Raw genomic sequence first — 21,984 nt, forward strand, 5'->3', positions numbered from 1 at the left:
TTGTCCAGAGGCCAAAACATACTGAAGAAAAAATATACTTTAATCATTTTATTCAAGAGATTCATAACACTTTCACATAGTATTGAAATACAAAGAAAATGTTTCCACACAGCAACAATTTAATTGTGGTATTCAAATGTACATTATAACATGTCCTCAAACGTAACCACAACTACTAATTGTTCAAGTACTTTTATCACAGATAGCTATATAACATAACAATCACGAATTCATCTATTTACAATACTGCACACAGCGCTGTTTTGGCGGCAGAGTTATTTTTGCGCTTGTAATGTGTTGAAGAGATGTAAACAGGAAAAGTTAAGAAAATATAACACTGTCAATAAAATACGTTAGAAATTAACCATTCTCAACAGAACACAAAATTTGTGAATTCCCTATCAATGGCGAAAATTACAATCCGATAAAACAGAGCTGTGTACAGCACATGTCATATACTCATTAACATATTAAGTATTGTGAATAAAAAATCGTCATTGCATAACAATGTAATACTTATCAAGTACAAGTAGAGAATTAATCACACATGAAGATAAATGAGGTACAAGGTCTACGTATAAGTAAATAAGTAATTGATTGTAATAATTTTTACAAATAATCTTCGGACATGTCGGAACACCAATATCAAGAAATGTTGATACGAAAAGGCACATATCTAAATAATAGAGTCAATACGCTGAGAGAACATGAACTGTACATGTATTAGATTATTTAATAAAAAAACTTTTTTTTTCAAATTTTCAAGGGTTTCAATTCAACACAACAAAAATGAATGCAATACTGGTTGAAAATGATTTTTCAAATGAGATTTGTCACAGTATTGGAAAATATTGTTGAATTGAGATTGTTTGTAATAATGCTGAAGGAAGGCGCAAAATAAAAGAACGATTTGGGGTTATCCTCATAATTAAAACTTCCTCCGTAAAAATTAAAACATTTACAATTGTTACCATCATTTCCTTTTGCTCTATTTCGACATGTTTCAGAACACATAAGATATTGATTTTAAGTCCTTACCTCATTTACCCCCTGAAGACACAGTTGAACTCTCCCAATGCAAAAGTTGGACTAATTCATTATGAAATATCAGGGGTGAATGAGTTAATGCAGTAAACGTTTACTTTGTTTGTATTTCTGCAATAACTTTTTAAGTTTTTAAATAAGTTTTTTTCTTATTTTGCCTATCTAACCCATTATGCGTATAAATCTCTATTAGGAATGATAAGTTTATGAAGGAATGACGTCATTTTCGGATTGATTTCGAACTACAATGTTCTTATTATCTTTTCTTTTTAAATTAAGCTGCTTTTTAAAAAGTAAGTGAAAATAATTCAGATACCAAATCGTTCAATTATTGAATTCCAGACCATTAATGATTAATTTTTCATTAATACACACTGGTACACATTGAACATCCACACAGACACACTCGCTCAAAGATTGGCACAAACAGTGATATGAGATTAGTGTCATTTTAATCTTATTAGCTAAAAGTTCATCAAACTCCGTTATTAAGATTTTTAAAGCTGACTGGTGGTCAGTCTTACGGAATTTGAAGGTCGATTACCTACAAATTAATCCCTAAAAATATCTATTCCGATTCCTCAATTTCCCCACATGACCCTAAGAAACACCGATTTCATTGTAATATAAACTAGGTTATATAGAAAGTCTAATTATCGGGAGGTAACTTTGATCCCATGGCAACTTATTTCTATATATTTTTGCTAGGATATATGGGATATTTCATAATTTGTTCGACATAATAAGGTTTGCATATTCGAAAAAGATATCACATGGATTCAAAGTTCATCGTACCCTCGATACTCCAAAACTCAAGATACCATAGCGTACATATTGGTTACAGCGAGACATTTACGAAGATTACTGTATTTACACAACAAACCATCTACCAGTATATTTTTCCTGTGTACGTTTTTGCAATTGTCATTTAAATGTTTACATTATGATGCTTTCATTTTGAAGGAAATAACATCTGTTTGAAACATTGTACTTTGCAGAACGATTTGTTACGTTTTTTTAATAACATTAAACTACATGTACTATGTTTTAAATAGCGAACAGTGCCGTGATTGCTTTATTGTGATTTTTATTTAGCAAAGCATTGTGCATTTCAATGATAAACGCGGGATTCTTTGATGTGCATCATGGTCAATATCACCGTTTGAACACATAAAGCACTGTATATATCTTCATTTCTGCCAGATTTCTTTTCACTTTAATTCATTCGAAGAATAATTCCTAAACATGAATCTAATTTCCATCGATTTTGAAATAGTACCCTCTTGATCTTGAGTTGAAGTATTCACAAATAAAACTGATACAATATGCCAGTGAATAGTGATAGTGAATTGATTTAAATATCTGTTAGGCACTTCCAGCTTTCTTATATAAAGATCAATTCTACTCATAAGAGATCAAAACATGAACCCATTCTAAGGGTTCATGTAAATCTAACATGGGATGGCGAACCTATCAAAAAATGTAATTGGTTGAATTCAAATGATTCACCAAAATAGTCAATCCGGTAAAGATTTCATCCTAGCTGTTACATGTAACATTACCGAATTCAAATAGCAGACATTTCATAAACTTAAAGAACTATAAACATCGATTAAATGACGGTTGTCTCCATGGTCTGCCGTGTCCCTACTGCATTCAGAACTGAAATTACTTGATCTTTCTAAAATCTTATTTTCGAGGATGGTCCTAAAGATTTTTCGAATTTCGATTTACCTTGATTTGACATATTTTTCAGATCGCCGAATCCCATGGGCAATTGTCCGTACTGCTGATTTTTACTTCCAAACTTGACAGGTGCGGTTGTAAGACCAACAGGCTGAGGGGCTACCATACTGTACTCATTATTTCCCTTGTTCCATGCACCAAGAGGTTTCGGTTTGAAACTGTTCTTTCTAGGGGTATAGCTGCGGGGTAAACCTGCGTCTGCCGAATGGAAGATCTGCGGTTTGAGAGGAGGTAGCATTGGTTCTCTGTGCTGCTTCCCGTTGTGACCAACTGATGGCGTCACGTGTCGACGTCTTTCCTCAGTTAGTTCCAGATCTTCTATTCCGGCAGTACTAGACATGGAACTAGTAGACCTCGGAGACCTGGTATTACCTCCGTTGAATTCGACAGTCAGTCTTGTCTTTGATTCCCCAGCAATTGACATAGTTTTCATTTTCAGCTCTCTCTCCTTTTCAAGATCTCCAATTTTTCCTTTCATCTTGGCCATCTCGTTTTCGTACATCTGGAGTCTGGTATCCTTAACCCGGCATTCCTTTTTCACGTCCTGAAGCTGATTCCTCATGACATTCATGATGGCTGCTTGCCAAACACTGGTGCCTAGTTGGAATTTGTTGTTAGTTTCCACTTTTTCTTTATTCATGTCCACCATTTTGTCTTTCTGTTCCTCTACAAGACGTTGAAAGCCTGTCATTTTGCTTTCCAGTTCTTGCATATTGGAGTCATTTGTTGCGACGAAATCCCGATATGCTTCTCTTAGTGTAGGTTTTCTTTCGGCATCTGTATGCCCCATGTGTGCTAACACGTAATCCTTCTCCTCTAGAAGTTCATGATACTTTCTACGAATCAACAATAAGTCCTGATAGGATTCCATCACTATATCCATATCTTCTTCCATGAACGCGAACTCGTACGACTGTTTTTCCATTTCTTCCTTTTCATTATGGGGATACTGTCTTTTTGATACGAGTTTGGTAATTTTATTGTTTACACCCCTCAGTGTTCTCTCGGTTAACTCCAGTCGTTTACTCGTACGCTGTAAAACGGACTCATTGACCTCGGTATATTTCAGCTGTTTACCTAAATCAGACATCCTCTTTGTTTCCAGTTCCTTAAGCTCTTGTTTCATGACGTTGATTTGAGATCTCAGAACTGCGGCATTTTCCTTTTCATCTTTTAATTCATGTTCCAAAACGTTCGCAACTTCTTTTGTTTTCTTTTGTGCGATCTCATACGTGAAATGCTGATCGAGTTGGTCGCGCTTGGCGTCAAGCGCTTTGGCTTTCTCTCGGAAATCATGCTTCCAGACCATTCGTAAGGAGTCGCCTCGGAACTGAAGATTGATAAAACAAACAGTTTAATACATATTGCATGTTAAATAAGATAGACAATACGCCTACAAGTATAAAAAACAGCCTTGCTTCACTTTGGGTAACACATGGTTTGAAATAACTGCGGTTTCGATTTGGATATGTATATGTTACTAAACTGTGATCAAGACTTTGAGATTCTATTATATAGATTTTGTCCTAAATGTTATCATAATAAATGTGACCCAAATATAATTTATTTCAAACATGCAATCGTGCCTGTTTAACTCAGCTATCAATGTTTTGAATTTAACATTATTCAATTAACGTTATGGCGTCAACATTTTTCATTTTTACTCAAAGGTTTAACGCTCAAATAACAGTTCCATGTAGAGCTACTTTGACTACGAAAAAAGATGATTAAATTATTAAAATATACATTATTTTCACGTTTTTTTCGTGATCTTTGCGGTAAGGTTAGTTCGCTCATGAAATAAGACGGAATACATCGCTCTGCGAGTAACTTTAAAATTCCTAGAAATCTCAAAACCGCAAATCCAACGCTACACAAATTTGTTTATCCAAAAGGAACGCAAATAAAATGTCCAAGTTGAACATAGTAGCTCCTGTCGATCTAAATGTTTATATTGGGTTAAAGTTTCCGTCATTAATGAGAAAAAACTAAAAATACCTAGTTTACGTTTCCGATTTTTTTTTAAATTTCGTCATAGTACTTTCATTAAAAATATAACTGTTAACGGTTTCCTTTGATAAATTGAGCTGAATTAATCCAAGAAAAGTAAAACGTTTACAAACTTAAATTTCTCTTTGATAGAGATTGCAAGTTTTTAATATTATTATTCATTCAGAATATACTGAAAAAATAGAGAGAAAAAACCCGCAGCTAATACAAATGAAGTTGATTCAATAACAAAAAAAATATGTTATAGGATAAATTAAAGTTAGAAAATATCCAAACATTTATTTTTTCGAAAAATCATGACTCTGTCCTTATCTCGTGTCCGTCATTATTAATCACGTCATAATTGATTAATGGAAAGACTTAAGTTTGGACGCAAATTAATTTGTATAAGCACGTTAGCGAACCAGTGGATACCATTAAAATTAAAACAGATACTTGTTAATGTAATTGCTACTTCATCTCAAACTAAATTGATGAACTGATTTTGGAGCTAATATCTTGAAATAGTTTGCAGGGTCGCTAGGTATAACATAAGGCCAGAGTTTTACAGCATGATCGTTCAAAAAGCATTTTCTTCACTCGGAACTGATATACATGGGTGTGTACGAATACCTACTTTTTCCAAAAAGTAATCCTCCAATTCCTGCTTTTCGTGTTCTTTTAACCTTTCCAGGAACTTCATCTTTTTGTATAGTTCCTTAGAGTTGTATTTTTCACTGATGATATCTGTAATGAAAAATAAGCGTATGTCATTTTTTTTGCAACAAATGAAAAATAGCTATTATGATAATAATAATAATAATAATATACAGCATTTATATAGCGCCCTATATAATTTGTAAAATTACTCTAAGGCGCTTTACAACATATGGATAATAGTAATGGTTATAATTGTGAAAACAAACAACAAAGGCTTGCAATCACTTTCATACAATTAACAAGCAATGTGCACATCATTGAACAAATAAAAGGGTGGTATTTACATGACGTCTTTGCAAAGATTCTAAAATACAGACGTGAAGAGGTGAGTTTTTATGTCCCTCTTGAACTTGGCCAGGGTATCTTTGATCTTTGAAATGATTGGATACTTTTTTTGCCATCTTCTTTTATTTTTTACAAAATTTAAATCTGAAATGCTCATCTTAAGTTAACCTTAAGATTTTAAGTCAGTTCTATTTTTTTCGTGGATATATCAAATTCTTGTGCCATATGTACCCCCAAGTTTCAACTTTTTTATATTTTCACTAGAGTATCTCGATTCCTGGGGCCACATTAACGCCGATTTTCCATGCTTGTTAATTTCATGTATTTTCACGAGTATATATTGAAAACCCGTAGGGGTGGGGTTTGGGTTAAGAAAAACACTTAGAATACTGCATGTGAATAATTAAGTGTTGTGATGGAACGCACCTTCTTCACGCAGAAAGTCTGCCAGGAACTCGTGCCCGGTAAGTTGTAAGATATCACAGAAATGTTCGTACGCATGCGCACCACGGACAGGAAGTACCTCCAATACTCTTGAAATTTTGGCATCTCTGTCTTTTTGCGCCTGTAAAAATACAATGAAACATTGGATTGTCTTGTAAAGTCCTACGTTTAATAATCGTTCAAAACATCAGGAATAGTAAAAAGTCTTGATACCAACCGAAAATCTAGATTTCTTTCTAGACAATGTCAACTGTACGATATGTTTTGCATAAGAGTATAGTACGTTTTCAATTGAAAACATATTGTGACGACACGAAAATCGCTAAGAGTATTTTCTTCATTTTGTTATGTGTTTCACGTTATCGCAATAGCTAATAAGATAATATATGAAGACGGTTGTCTGAGGACACACACTGCCTAGATAAAATTAAGTAGGAAAAAAGAAGTGACCCAGATGTTTTGCAAAAGGATCAGCCGATCGATTGCGGTTCCTCCATTGTCCCTATGACAGTATGCACATATGAAAATCCTCGACGCATTAAGGGCCCAGCATCAGTCGCCTAATAAGTACATGAAATGGGATGCCGACGGTTTGCCTTTCCTCACAATGTGCAACAAGACAAGGTGAGTATAATGCTGCATTTATAAGACCTGTAAATGGCGCTATTTGTGCTTATCTTTAGGACTTTCTTTTAGTTTGCGAAAGGACCAATATCATTCCTATCATTTATCAATTATTTCAATGTGTCGAAATATGTTAACCGAATATTTGACTTTCCCCATGCAAAGTAGCGCAATGCATGGAAAAAAGAAATGCTTTATAATACTAGGTTGTTACAGTGAGGACCTATATAGTAGCCTTTCACTGCATTGGGCTAGAGGGAATTCCCTATTAGCTCAATCGGAACAGTTCTTGACAAGTCATCTGTAGTCCAAGGTTCGACCACTACCTCAGGCACTTGAAAAAAGTGACCTCGGTTACAATATGTAAGATATCAAATACTTTCAGAGTACATTAAGTAAAATTATGATATATATATGGATTTTAAAGGGGATTTATTTTCTTTTGTTTCTTAACCCTACTTAACGGTATGTAAGCCCACTTAATCTTTGGCGTATAGTTCAGATATTGGTGTCAGAACGAACAGTGCTAGTCATAAGTGGTTATTTTAAGTCCTGTCAAAGTAAGCGGGTTTATGTGTTTATTAAATCATAGGAACAATTGTGGTTAAAAATCATGCCGTCTCGGTTCCATGTAAAATAAGATTGTCATGTGACAATTGCGCCGTCTCGATTCTATATAAAAAAGACACTGTCATTTTATACTTGTGTGGTGAAAATTACTATTATTTTATACTTGCGTGGTGAAAATAACGCCTTCTCGATTCCATGTAAAATAGCATTGGTATCTCAAACTTGTGTGGCAAAAATTATGCCGTCTCGATTCCATGTAAACTAATATTGTAAACATAATCCTGTGAGCCGAAAATTACGCCGTCTCGATTCAATGTTAAATATCATAGTGTGCTGAAGATTACGCCGTCTCGATTCTATGCATAAATAAAATTGGTATCATAAACTTGTAAAATCATATTGTTATCTTACACGTATATTAACACCATGTTTTTAGAATATACAACATGACTCGTTTCCTTTAGAAAATACAACGTGACTCGTTTCCTTTAGAATATACAATATGACTCGTTTCCTTTAGAATATACAACATGACTCGTTTCCTTTAAAATATACAACATGATTCGTCTCCTTTAGAACATACAACATGACTCGTTTCCTTTAGAATACTTATTGTTTAGCACACTATACTTCTTCAAAATATATGATAGAACACTAACCAGCTTAATGTATGCAAAATAGACAATTGAATATTCAGCATATCATATACTGTAGCATTTTAATTAACTTTAATACACCTCATTTTACTTTATTTTACTGATGGCCGGACAGTAAACATAACCGCACCTCTGACTTAATTGCTTTTAGTTCTTTGTTCTTAGCCTTATTTGGTGACTCCTTGGACTCATAGGAGGCAGTAAAGTGGGAGAGGGTCATATTAGCTTTTCTCTAACCAGGTTTCCTTGATGCAAGATTTCTGTAAAATAAATCGCTACTGACCCATTATGTAATATAAAAGGTCAGTTTTACTCATAGGCGGCGAGGCCATAGTCTTTATTTAAAAAGATTTAAAACGCGATTTTATACAGAACCATTTTGTCCATTTATTTTCTCCGGAGACTTACTAATTTAATTGCTTAAATAAAATTATGAGTTCGTAATATTTTTTTTCGTGGTTATTCTAAAAATCATTTATTTATGATGATATGAATTTGCAAAAGGAACAAATAATAGTTAAAATGTTCTTCCTTTTAAATGTCTGGATATTTCAAATTCGCCCCTAATATTCTCGGGAATTATTCTTGGGAAATATCAATGACTTCAATAATCCCGGTATGTCTGAATGTGGATTAACTTATATAATGTATATTATCTGAAGCTTTTGTAAAAAGTAGTATTAGTTTGGCTGTCAAATATTGATAGAATATATTCCTCCTTTGTTACAGATAAATCTAAACTCCGAGGTGAACATTGTGATATTCAGAACGAGGCTTTGTCCAGTGCTAAAATTAGAAAATCGTATCCTGATGGTTGGAATTTCTCTATTTGCATCACACGAAACGTTATCAGTTTATTTTCAGCTGAATTGCCTTATAGACGTTTGTACATTTTTATATGCGACAAATTTGGAATAACATCAATGAATATCTGAAAAAAAACAGGAATGCAAACAGAATTGGCAGTTTATAATCTACCCCTTATCCTGCAGACTTTCAAGTGTTCGGTATATTAGCACTCATATCTTAACTCTGACAATTAAATTTATCAAATGGTCAGATGTCAATATTATCGAACTCGTTGTTGTCGAGGTGTGATATTTACAAATGGAATTAACATATAACCCGGTCAGTCAATCAACACACTCCTTGGTCAGTCGTAATAATACATGTCAGCGTACCATGGTCATTCAGACCGTATCAAGTAGGTCAAACAGGCCTTTACAGGAGATATATTCAAGTCGTATTTTAAGAATATGGTATCCAGAAATATCCTTTGCTGTAACAGAATAAAGATGTGTTTGGTATGTTGTTTAGCATATTGCTAAAGATGTGTTTGGTATGTTGTTCAGCTTTGTGCTTAATGTAAAATTGATTTTTTTTACGTATCTACTTTTTATCCCTTCAGACTTCAATGAAACCATTCTTATAGACAATCAGACTATACATAACACCCGTCTATAAAGACACTAGCTTAAACTTATTACATATATAATACAAAAAATTCTGAAATCTGTAGAATAACAAAATGTCTATAGTCTGTATACAAAAATGACGCAAAATATATTATTCTTTGTCAAACCAACAAACGGCATACAAAGACCTTCTGTCTATTTAGACTGTTGCAACTTGTAACTTTGTTCCTAATCATACGTATTATCCCCCACCCCCACCCCCACCCCCACTACAACACAACACCTTTTCCAAGTGATTTCATTTAAATGTAATCAGTTCTATCATTTTTCGCTAATGTAACTTTATTTCAAACAGCATTGCTTTTGACAACTTAGCAACTCTTTCCTCATATGATAATCGTCATGCTCAAGAGTAGATATTTAGATTTAGATTAGGTAATTCATGATTCCAACGTTTTCCTGCTAGTATTAAAGTAGTACTTAAGTACGAAATCATGAAATTGCTAAAGTTTTTAATGTAGCTTTCTTACTTCGTATCTCTGGTGAGTATTTAATTTTTGATCCGAAATTGTTTGAAATAAAATTATGTTTTCATTTTCATGTATGTAAGTCCTATATAACTAATAAAATTGTTTTCGTGATCCATGCCTAACTGTGCTGGTATTTTACGTATATACAGTAGCCTTCCCTTAGTTTTGTTTTTATAACTGCAGCACAAATGGGCCAGGAAACTGTCATTGCCTAGGTAGCTCAGTCGGTTAGAGCGACAGTATAACGATTTAAGGTCTAGGGTTCGAATCTCGGTCTAGTCCTGCTGATTTGTAGTACTCTCAAAACATTGTTGTCGATTACATTATGTTTCTTTCATCTTTATTATTTGATTTTCATAAAAGTCCCACAAGGTATAATCATCTGTTTTGAAATTATTTATCAAAGCTACAGTTCCGGAAAAGCAGTTTCCAATGCATAATTACAGTTTTTGGCAGTGGTAAGGGAATCCTCAAATTAGCTTCACAGATTACGTCTTTGTATATGTACAAGTGAAAGTGTGAAGGTGTAGTTACCTATACTCCTTTACCCAACTAATTGCTTTCGAGTTCCACCATAGGCTATTTTCCATTTCAAAAGAAATATCATAATTGAAATAGGCTCAGATATGTTATTACACATCAGAGAACAAACGCCGGCTGATACAAAACCTTCTATAACCTTAACATGATCGGTTATTGATCCCAGCTTCAAACCTTACGGACCATACCTACTCCCACATCAACCGTTACTCTGTTGTCGCTTAACATGTTACAGATAAATCATTTCTATATTTTAAAAAAAAACATGTTGATTTTATATTGTTTTCTATGCCATCGAATGAAACTTTAAACAGGTTTTAAAACAAATAACAATGTACTTATATAAATCATATGACAATAGGTGTTGATATTTCAGCGCAAGCCCTCGGCTGCGATATACAGTAATGAAAGCAAAAAATATAAGAATGAATATCTAAATGATTATAGATTTCAAATATTTGTTAATGACGTATAAAGCATGATTTAAAAGATACACAATAGTTAATGCAAAAGTATAATAATGTAAATAAAACATGAATAAGGAAAATAACTCTAATACAAACTATAAATAAAATATTGAAGGTAGCACACAAGCTTTATAATTGTATTTACCATTTATGAAAATAAGTTAGTTACTTAGCTAAATAAGTTAATTAGTTCTTATTCGTATTATTTTAAACAATAAATACATAGTAAACATGTCTTAAGATTCCCCGTACCACTGCTAAAATTATTTCTTTGAATCGGAAATGTTTTCTCTGGCATGAGGTTAGCTTTGCTAAATCATTTCTGAAAGGAAAAAAACGCAACCTTGCGGATGTTCGATGCAAACATATAAAAGTGAAGTAAATGAAAACAAATCAATAACAGTATTTGGGGTCTAAAACTGCAGTTAAAGGGCCAGCCTAGGATTTGAACCCAGACCTTGGAATCATAGCAAGGTCACTCTGAATGACTGAACAAATTGGCAACCGATAGAACCCTGGCTCAGTCGCGCTACAGACATATCCAGCAAAAAAAGGTAAAGGGGAGATAACTTTATGTAGGAAAGACTGAAGTAAAACTTTTTTTTTTCTTGTCTGCCATTGGACTGCGATCCTTAACTGATTCAATCTAGCAAACTTGTGATACCAGAACTCCATCTAAGTAATTATTATCATTACTTGATATAAACATTTTTACATATATACCGACAATGTGTTGTCTTTAAATAAAACAAAATCGACCACGTTGCACTTAGACTCTTCTAAATAAGCCACTTTACCCGATTTTTGTTTATTACATAACCAACAGTGACAGCTTACTCAAAATAGATGAAACCAGGGCAGAATATGAAAGTAAATATCACGCGAAAATCTTTAAAAATGTCGTTTAAGAGTAAGACGATGTGTTCCAAAAGAGTGACCGTCTTGTGCTTTATCAAATTAAGCAATGAATATTTTAGCAAATGTTGTTATAGTCCTATACCACACATTTCTATTGCTGATAAAATTACATAAAGGCCTACCGGGTTTTATTAAGAATACTCATATTTCATATTACAGTTTGATAGAATTGTTACGCTTTATTTAGTTATTACGAACAGTTTTTGAACCGCAAATCAAGTGTTGACAACAATAAAATTGATGACGTCACAATAGAGATTGATGACGTTACAATAACAAATGTTGTTATAGTCCCATAACAACATTTGCCTTCGCAATGCATTACAATGGAAGGATGCAGAGCAAATGTAAATATATAATTATGCACAAGGAAATAGAACTGCTCCAAATGCAATAAGGACATCGACAAGAGTAACCAGACGATTCAAAGCAGTTTTATCGTTTTAATTTTACATTGCTACAACTATAATGTAAATGGATTTTGATAAAGCCAACACAGTACTGCCGGGTCTCTATTTAAGTAACCTAAGGCTATGGTGATCCAAATAGTAACGTTTGAACAAGCAACATAATGTGTCGATGATCATAGGTCATTGATTTAAACGCTTGCTGTTTATCTATCTCAAATGGCCATTAGCTCTCCAGACAGTGAAAATAAAATCACCTTGACGGCTGTCTTTGTTTCGTGTTGTTTGTATTTCACATGAGGGGTAAAATTAGCACCATGGTCATAATAGAGAATATGTCATGTGCGACAAATAAAAAAAGGGCGTTAAATTATCATTGAGTACAAAATCTATGTCTGGCCATTAAGAAATGTTTGTTTAATATCAACGCGTATGGAAATGCTATACATACATTGAATGGAATCGACTTGATAACCCGATGCACGGTTTTCGTCCAATTGTTACCAGCAAGGCATTTTCAATAACAAATATTGACACTCTAGTTTTGTTTTTATTAAGATAACAGGTACATGTAGTGATAAATGGTTTATGGAACTGGAAATGAGCAACAAATAACGATCAATATCTACATAGTTATAATGAATTTCACATCAACAATAACATATGATTGATCCGAATTTATCCCAGCGTTTTCTTGATTAGATTTGTTTTGTCATTAAAGCTTCACATGTAGACGTTTTTAACACATTAAAAGGAAATATTTGTTTTTATAATATCAATGTCTTGTTAACTTAGCTGTTTTCTTCTTTTGGACATCGCAACAGTTGCCATCGATAACCCAAATAAATAAATAAAATCGAGCATTATATACACTATACATGAAAAAATACGTCAAACGTTAAACTGCTATTTTTAAATTCCTTTATTAATGCATGCCTGATTGATAAGGTAAGCATTTTAGATATAATTCTTAACTTATATAGACTCTTAAGTGAATCGATAATTTAAATTTATGAGTTCGCATCATTGCCAATACACAATCGTATCATATACCTACTTAAACAGATCCCTTTAATCGATACTCCTTCCTGTTTATACCAACTCAATTATTTAGATTTACGAGTTTGTATTACCTCTCACTATCGTAACATTGGCAGATCTAAAAGCGCACGACCCACCTCTCCGACCGTCAACGACTTGATAAGCATAATCTTTAACAACTATTCACCTACCATGTATTGTCACCTTAACGCTTGTTTTGTTTTAAATTCTATTGTTGTTTCTAGTTCAAATAATATTGATATATTTAATGTCCGTTACAAGTATTCAAATTAGATACCAGATTTAAATGGAAAATCAGTGGATGTTTTCCCCCAATTTTTTTTGGTATCAATTTGAAATGGTTTTTTTGTTAAATTACATCAAGCTAACCTGACTTTGAAAAAAATCGACAATGAAATATAAAATGGACATGACACTGGTATAGTGTTTACCGTGTCGTTAAACTGTCTCTATTTTCACGACATGTCCAAACGCTTCCGTCTTATTGTGAGGTTTAGCCATAGGCTGGTACAAGTCTTTAAGTGCATCTTTTGACAATAATGTAACTCTTGCAATTTTCACTTCGATTTTTCCCGAAGGGATATGTAAATTGATAGATAATCTATTGATGTAAAAAGAGAATTGTGATACTTTATATATCTATATTCAGTGTCATCGTTCGTGCTACATAAGTGTTTACACTACAAGTGATGACAGAACAACAATTATTGCTACGTCACTAAAACACTAAACAGGACAACCAATCACTAGTGGGAGTATTTCTCCTATAATCAGTCATAATATCCATATTGTATCCTAAAACCTACATACTAAGAACTCCGTTTTCCGACCGGGGAAATCCGTCACTTGTATGACGTCGCGAAGAATTATGACGTTAAGTTTGCTGTGCTGTTAAAGATCATATCAAGGTTGTGACCAGTAATTTAACAAATGAAAATGTTCCACACGTTAACAACATAGAACACCTTACCTGTTTAATCAATGCATAAGGAGAAAGAAAACTTGAACTGACAGTATTTAATGCACATTGCATGTGATTCACAACAATATAAAATAGTTAAATTACTCATCTAAAATACACGTATTTTAATAATTTTCTTTTGATCAAATATTAATATGTTGTGGGTTTCATTATTATGGATGAAAGAGTTTCTTTTGTGATGAAGACAGCAGAGAAGATTTACTGCTTCAGCATTATAACTGTAACGCTATAATAATTGCAATAACATAGTTTTGTTTTGTTTTTGAAAATATATAAGTATGTTTCAAATATGTGATGATTGGATGTTCCTTATACTAAAAATTGTATTATTTAACTTTAATTGTAGCCAAATACACTACGATCTTTAATGCATTATAGAATGCAAATCAATGGCGTTGTTCTGTGTTGAAAGAAATATCTTATTAAATCCGTAAGCTCATTCGCTACATTAGGCAGTAACCATAATACAGGTCATTGCTCTAAAGACGAAGGCTCTTGTTATTTCATCGACAAATCTTGACCACATTACCTGCAGTGTAAATCTATAAGGTGTGGTGTTATAAATAGTTGTAGTCTGACGTAGTCAAGCTTTAGCCATTGATTTGTCAGTCCAAAACACGACTGTAAGCGTCGCCTCCGGATTTTGTTGGGGGCCATGACGTCTTTTGTTTTTTTTGTTTTCGTATTTTTTCACTTCCTGTTGTTGTCTTCTTATACTGGCTTATAATTCCGGTTTTGTCCTTTTGTGTTGACTATGAGGTTATATTTTCTATCTTGACGCAGGAAACACTCAACTTCCAGAACAGCTCTTTCTCCGTTTCCATTTTTGATATTGGTGCGTGTGGGTTTTACGTTTTTCACGTATTGTTTTTTTATAACTTTAGATAGTCTATTTATTTACTTTTGTCTCCCCAGTTCCTGCTCTGTCGTTTCGTCTCGTTTTTAAAGTTCCAATTTTATCTGAGTGTGCGTTGACGCTATAGTAGGCTATTATACTCTCAACAATGACACATCTGTCCCGTTATTTAAAATAATTCAGGTTGAATATGTTTACGAAAGAGACATCGTATATCTAAAACACAATTAAAGTCAAGACCATAAGCTTGATCAGCCTGCTTCAATTCCGCATATTAGCCTATGCATCTCTTCCATGAGTCACGAAATCATTACTAAGTCAATATCACTGTAGATCATTCAATGCTTCAATTTTATTTTTTCAATTAAAACCAAGGATCTGCCTTAGGAGAAAATAAATGTTAAAAAATCGCTAAACAATTCACAAAAATAAAACTAACATGCATCTGACGTAGCAGTATTAAGAAGGCCCACACATTTTATGACCTTCGAAATAACAATTTGGTTTATGCTTGTTTGTTCCTTGTGATATTGTAAATCAAAGTGGTCTATTTACGACCTTTAAATCCCGGACTTATTTACAGATGTTTATTTCGTATCTCTGAGGTTGAGTTGACGAAAGTCTCGTTATATTATATATATAATCGTTTGAGCGTTCTCATGATAATTGGCTCAATTCAAGATTCCCCGTTACGCATTCGACGTTTTTCAAATTATTATTTTTTCTTGTTGAAACTTGTTTATAATCTACAACGAATATCACCATAAAGACCATTTTTTATTACACCGTTTAAACTTGACATTAAGCTTTCAAAACGAAATTGTCTTTTAGTACGTCTACTGATAATTTAAAATAGCTTCATATCGTGTATTAACTGTGTTTAATGATGTCATTGAATGATGCTATTAGATAACTATTAAAAAGCTGTTCATTTCGGTCCATAAAAATACTCGTTCTCAATCAATTTCAGAGATGCATATTGAATTTACTAAAATTTGATTTACTTGTACATATTGCTCCCAGTACAATAGTGATGGCATTAACTATCTGAATTATAAATATATATCTTGGATTAAGTGATACGCGTTCTATGAACTTACTTCGTTTTATTTGTTCATCTGTAAAATTGATTGAAATTGATTGCAATTGATTGCCTGCATTAATATAGTACAACGATGGACGTAACATACACACACAAGTATTTACACCTTAAAATTGTATATAGATACGGTGTTTCAAAAATGAATCACATTGCATCATACAGCTGTTTCGTCCTTCTAGGACTAAACCTTCTGATCTTATCAGTCAAGTATCACCATACTGACCAAATAAATAATCGTTACTCATTTCATTTCTCAGATATGGCATAACTACTAAGTGGTTATTGAACGTCACTAGGTAGTTGACTGTGCTGGTGGACTATCAGTCCCCGAGGTTGGCCGTAACCTTGTAACTGGAATTTATTATAGCATGATTCACATTAAATACTCATTTAGGTATAAATCATATGTTGTAATCAAAAGTTGTAAAGGACTATGTATGGTTTGGGCATGATCTGGCCCCCAAATGCATCAAAATTTAAACGACTGTTTCTTTAATTTTGAATACTTCCCAAATACTACCATGAAAATATTTATTTGTATTTCTTATTATTGCTGCCATGGTAACAAGTTCAAGTTTCCATAAATTAGACAAATTTGAACATTCAGTGAATATTGGCATATTTTGCATATTTTTTTTCTCCTGGAAATTATAGAGCGCATGCTTGAACAAACTTAATATCTAAGGATAATGTGTAAGCACCTGTAAAACATCTTTAGGAGAAATAAAAAGTGTGTTCAAGAGTGCCCTCTATGGACGCTAAGAAGAAAACTAGGCGAAAACCTAGCAAAATTAACTGAATATTCAAATTTCATTACTTTATGCAAATATTAAATGGTTACCATGGCAGCAATAAATGAAAACACAAATTAATGTTTTCATAATAGAACAGGGGAAGGTTTCAAAATTAAAGAAACAGTCATTTGAATGTTCTATTGAAGATGGGTAATTTTGATATATTTGGGGGCCAATAAAGGCCCTAATTATATATAGTCCTTTGTAATGTTAACATGGTTTTGTATTTCTACTAATGGAGTATTATTTTGTCGATCAAAATTGCCATTGATGAGTCCCAAACGGACGAAATTGTGCAGTAGAAGATTTCTTTGCATAGCTTTTTGCCCATATACTACCTTCGATTTGTTAAAAAAGGTAATCCTTTGTTATTCGGAATACATTTTAAGTGCTTGAAAGGGAGCTAGGACACCTGGAAAGTCATGAAAAATCAAAGAATCCATCTGGGCTAGGAGAGAAAGGGATGAACAGAGACGAGCGGGCCACAAGCTGAGTCATCTTTATGACGCCATTTTAACACCCACTAAGGGGTGGAATGGCTAAACATGTTACCCGTCCCCCTGACTGCATCCAGTATTAGAGTTAAATTGGGCGAAATGTCTCTTTGGTTTTGGACAGCTGACTTTACTTGATTCGGCCAACTATGGACTAGGGAGTTGTTTTCAGCGGTTTAGAGTCGAGACACCTGTCATTTGTGCTCTTTGCTTGACAAAGGAAACCGACGTTTTCGAAAGCTCGCAAAATTAGTTTTCAGTTCATATTTGTGTTCAAAACAAACTTAGTCTTTATTTGTAATCCTTTGTCGTATTTCTATAAAATATTTTTCGACATTAAATTTGATAACTTTTTTTCCCTAATTTACCCTTAACTTTGGCCAAGGTAAATGCCTTCGTGGCATGTAAATGTAATCAAAATCTAATTATTCGAANCCCCCCCCCCCCCCCCGCTCTTCTGCCCCGGGGGGAGGGGTGCACATCCTCCATGTGTTACGCGCGCGCGGCGCCTGTTAAAAGTTTCTCGCCGCGACCCTCTAACATTGTTGGAGTAGCTCCTGTGGTTGGTTGGTTGGAGCACAGGAGTTCGTTACAAATGTCTTAAATATACATATATGCTATACTAATATGAATCACATCACACATAAACATACACTGTGGGCTGGGCTGTGACCCATATCAGTATATATAGCATAAGTGTATTTCAGACATTTGTAACAAACCCCGGTGGTTGGTGAGTTCACAGTTTCAGCTTTTTTTTGTGGTGATGTTTGTAAATATTTAGCGCACCCCCAATGTCTATCTATCTATCTATCTATATATTCTGCATCACCCTCTTTCGAGTATTATGTGCAGCGTGCGCGTCTGTGCATGTTAAAAGGTATTGTGTGGTGATCGAGATAGAAATGATAAAGTGCTAGTTATTCACACGGACACACAAAAGGTCTATGCCGATCAAAACTCTACTAACTCGAGGAGGCTATGAGATTACTTTGAAAGCTATGTATACTATACCTGGGACACGAGGTCAAGTATATAAAGTTCCCCTTACTTATAAATAAAAGTGCATGTACATCAATACAGAGGATTTGGTCTGAGGGATGACTTGAAACGGTGTTTAATATGTGGTGTAACTATTTACAAGTAGATGGTATTCATATAAGTAATCTGTACAAGATTAGTACTCTATAAACATTAATCTTATTTATTATAGAAAATAGAAACACTGTTATATTCCAATGCTTTTTTCCTACACGTTGTTTCTACTGAGTTTAGATCGAAATCCTTGTGTCATATGTACAAGTGACGTGTCAATCATCTTAAGGTTTCCTGCCCCACTGCATTGTGGGTTTTTCCTCTATAGAGTTACCTCCCGTAACTTCCGTTTGGATATAACAATTTAAAGTCCATGGTTCGAGTCCCAGTGTTCTGTTTATTTAATCTTTATTATGTTTTGTGCGGTATGGGGTTTTTTCAGATCTTTAAAAAAACATGTGTAACCAAGCCGGTAAAAAAAATCGAATTTGTAGTTACAGATTTTGGCAGAGGTGCTTGGATCCTTATCAGAAAAAGAAATATAATAATAATAGCTCTACGTTTGATTCAGTTTATCTGATAATGTATCATAAACAAGAACATTAGTTTACAAAACCAGATCAAGTGTCTTTTGCTTACGTCAGGAAACGTCTGAGTAAGAATGACCCCATCCATTCATTTGGACAGTCGGTCATACCATTGAGGACGTTTGGACGGTGAAAGACTCGCGGATCGATGGACAAGCACATGTTTGACAACAACACCTGGTTACACAGACATTTTTACAATATCTCGAGGGAAGGTTCATACAGACACAGAACGCTATGAGATAACAGTTTTATCAATGTCTGATTCATAAGTTTTCATGTTTCTCTTATCATTTGACATCCAGGAGCCTTCTTGGCCAAACTACATTGTATTGTCGAATGTTATTAAACGGAATTTGCGGCACATATTTTTCATCACTTGTCAAACGATGGATTTATCTATGCATAAGTGGATTAAGGCAGCGATATAACGTCTTCCTACTTAATCAAGTAGACTTGTTGTGTTTTGAAGCCTTCAATGGAATTAATTGTGCACAACCCATCACTTGTCATATTACTTTATTAACTGAACTTTCGTGGATAAAGGTGAAAATATCCTTTCTACCTACCCAATCAAAATGATTTGATGATTTTGAAAAATAAAAAGAAGCTATGTAACAAAATATGTTCTATTGTGATTAAGTCATAATATCTTGTATGGAAGTGAGTCTTTCTTATCAGAAAGGTTCAAGATTTGTTGTATATTTATATTTGCTCTGCATCCTTCCATTATATTGCATTGCGTTGTTGTGAGACTATAACAACATCTGCTATTGTAACGGTTCTTTTGTGACGTCATCAATATTGGTGTCGTCAACACTTCATTTGCTGTTCAAGGACTGTTCGAAATAAACTAAATAAAGCATAACTACTCTATCAAAATGTGAATATAATTAATAGATATTTTAGCAAATATTGTTGTAGTCCTAAAACACACATTTCTATTGCTGACAAACTTACATAAATCCTTACCGGGCTTTATTAAGTTTGTCATCAAAAGCAATGTGTGTTATAGGACTATAACAACATTTGCTAAAACATCCATTGCTTAAATGACATTCAAGGTAATCGCTAGCAATGAGGAAAAACCCCATTTATTAAAACAAAATAGTATATCGAAGACCGTCAATATTTCTTTAGAAATTTATTTATTTATCTTTCTTAATTGTATAAATTTATGAAAGGACGGTTTACATGTAATATAAGCGTGGAAATATTATATCTGTAAATATTGGTAACTTGATTGTTTTCACTTTATTTTACGGTATTTCCACACATGTTTTGAAACAGTTTTAAATATGAGTTGATTTTTTTTTAACACTGATGAGTCTAAAATTAACGAAATATTCATAAAGACCAGTAAAAATTAACGAAATGTCCATGAAGACCAGTAAAAATTAACGAAATGTCCACGAAAACCAGTAAAAAATAACGAAATGTCCATTAAGACCAGTAAAAATTAACGAAATGTCCATGAAAACCAGTAAATATTTCAATCAATACCAATAAAAATTAACGAAATGTCCATTAAGACCAGTAAAAATTAACGAAATGTCCATTAAGACCATTTAAAAAAATAACGAAAAATTAACGAAATGTCCATTAAGATCAGTACACGTTTACTTTGTTTGGGTTTCTGCTTTCAATTTACTGATATTTCAAATACATGTTTCTTTACTTCAATTGCACTCCGTAATGAGATTTCCACATATATATATACAGTGATGTGCTAAGATCTTGATGTCAATATCACGTTTCCTGGTATGTAGATTTCATCTGATTGTCTCAGAAGATAACAAATTTAAACTAACGTATAGCAACGCCGAGCCCGATTGATTTTTAAATATCAATATGTTTGGTTTGTTTGTGTTTTACATCCGATTACATGTAACAGCTATGGTCATTTAAGGACGTGCAAGGTTTTGTGGCGGAGGAAAGCCAGAGTTATCAATACATCATACTTTTTAAAATGAATAACAGACCTATCCTTAAGTTCTATGAATACGTTATAATGTAATTAATTCGTAAAACCGGGGCACACCATTACACTACTTAATTCACGCCCGGTAACAAAGTATTTAAATGGTAAACACGGTCGGTAGTTTATAAAAAAACACGAATCATCCAATGCATTATTGAGACGGATGTTCGAACGTATGGCACGTACGTCACTAGTGGGGTGTATGTTTTATTTATTTATTGTGACAAATGTTACAATACGGGTTCATGTGTTGCTTATATGTTAGACTATGTCAGTAATGTTACTAGTCAGGTTTATGTGTTGTTTGTACGTTTGGCCGTATGTCAGTAAGTTACTAATATGATTTATGTGTTGTTTGTACGTCGGCCGTATGTCAGTAAGTAACGAGTGTGATTTATGTGTTGTTTGTACGTCGGCCGTATGTCAGTAAGTAACGAGTGTGATTTATGTGTTGTTTGTACGTCGGTCGTATGTCAGTAAGTTACTAGTCGGGTATATTGGTTGTTTGTACGTCGGCCGTATGTTAGTAAGTTACTAGTCAGGTTTATGTGTTGTTTGTACGTTTGGCCGTATGTCAGTAAGTTACTAATATGATTTATGTGTTGTTTGTACGTCGGCCGTATGTCAGTAAGTTACGAGTGTGATTTATGTGTTGTTTGTACGTCGACCGTATGTCAGTAAGTTACGAGTGTGATTTATGTGTTGTTTGTACGTCGGCCGTATGTCAGTAAGTTAC

At 33.7% G+C, this 21,984-nt stretch overlaps 1 protein-coding gene across 1 annotated transcript in view; it reads right to left on the reverse strand.

Annotated features, from left to right (window-relative positions):
* Nucleotides 1-745: 745 nt before the first annotated feature.
* LOC110446522 (golgin subfamily A member 4-like) overlaps nucleotides 746-21,984 on the reverse strand; it is a 24,974-nt gene continuing 3,735 nt past the window's right edge. Inside the window, exons 2-4 of the mRNA XM_021491715.1 lie at nucleotides 6,211-6,349; nucleotides 5,417-5,526; nucleotides 746-4,120 (exon numbers count right to left, since the gene is read on the reverse strand). Of these exons, the coding sequence (XP_021347390.1) occupies nucleotides 2,726-4,120; nucleotides 5,417-5,526; nucleotides 6,211-6,349 (1,644 nt within the window). The 3' untranslated portion in view covers nucleotides 746-2,725. The remainder of the gene's footprint in view (nucleotides 4,121-5,416; nucleotides 5,527-6,210; nucleotides 6,350-21,984) is intronic.

The sequence above is a fragment of the Mizuhopecten yessoensis genome, unplaced genomic scaffold, assembly GCF_002113885.1.
Source record: "Mizuhopecten yessoensis strain PY_sf001 unplaced genomic scaffold, ASM211388v2 scaffold2751, whole genome shotgun sequence".
NCBI classification, from domain to species: Eukaryota; Metazoa; Mollusca; class Bivalvia; order Pectinida; family Pectinidae; genus Mizuhopecten; species Mizuhopecten yessoensis.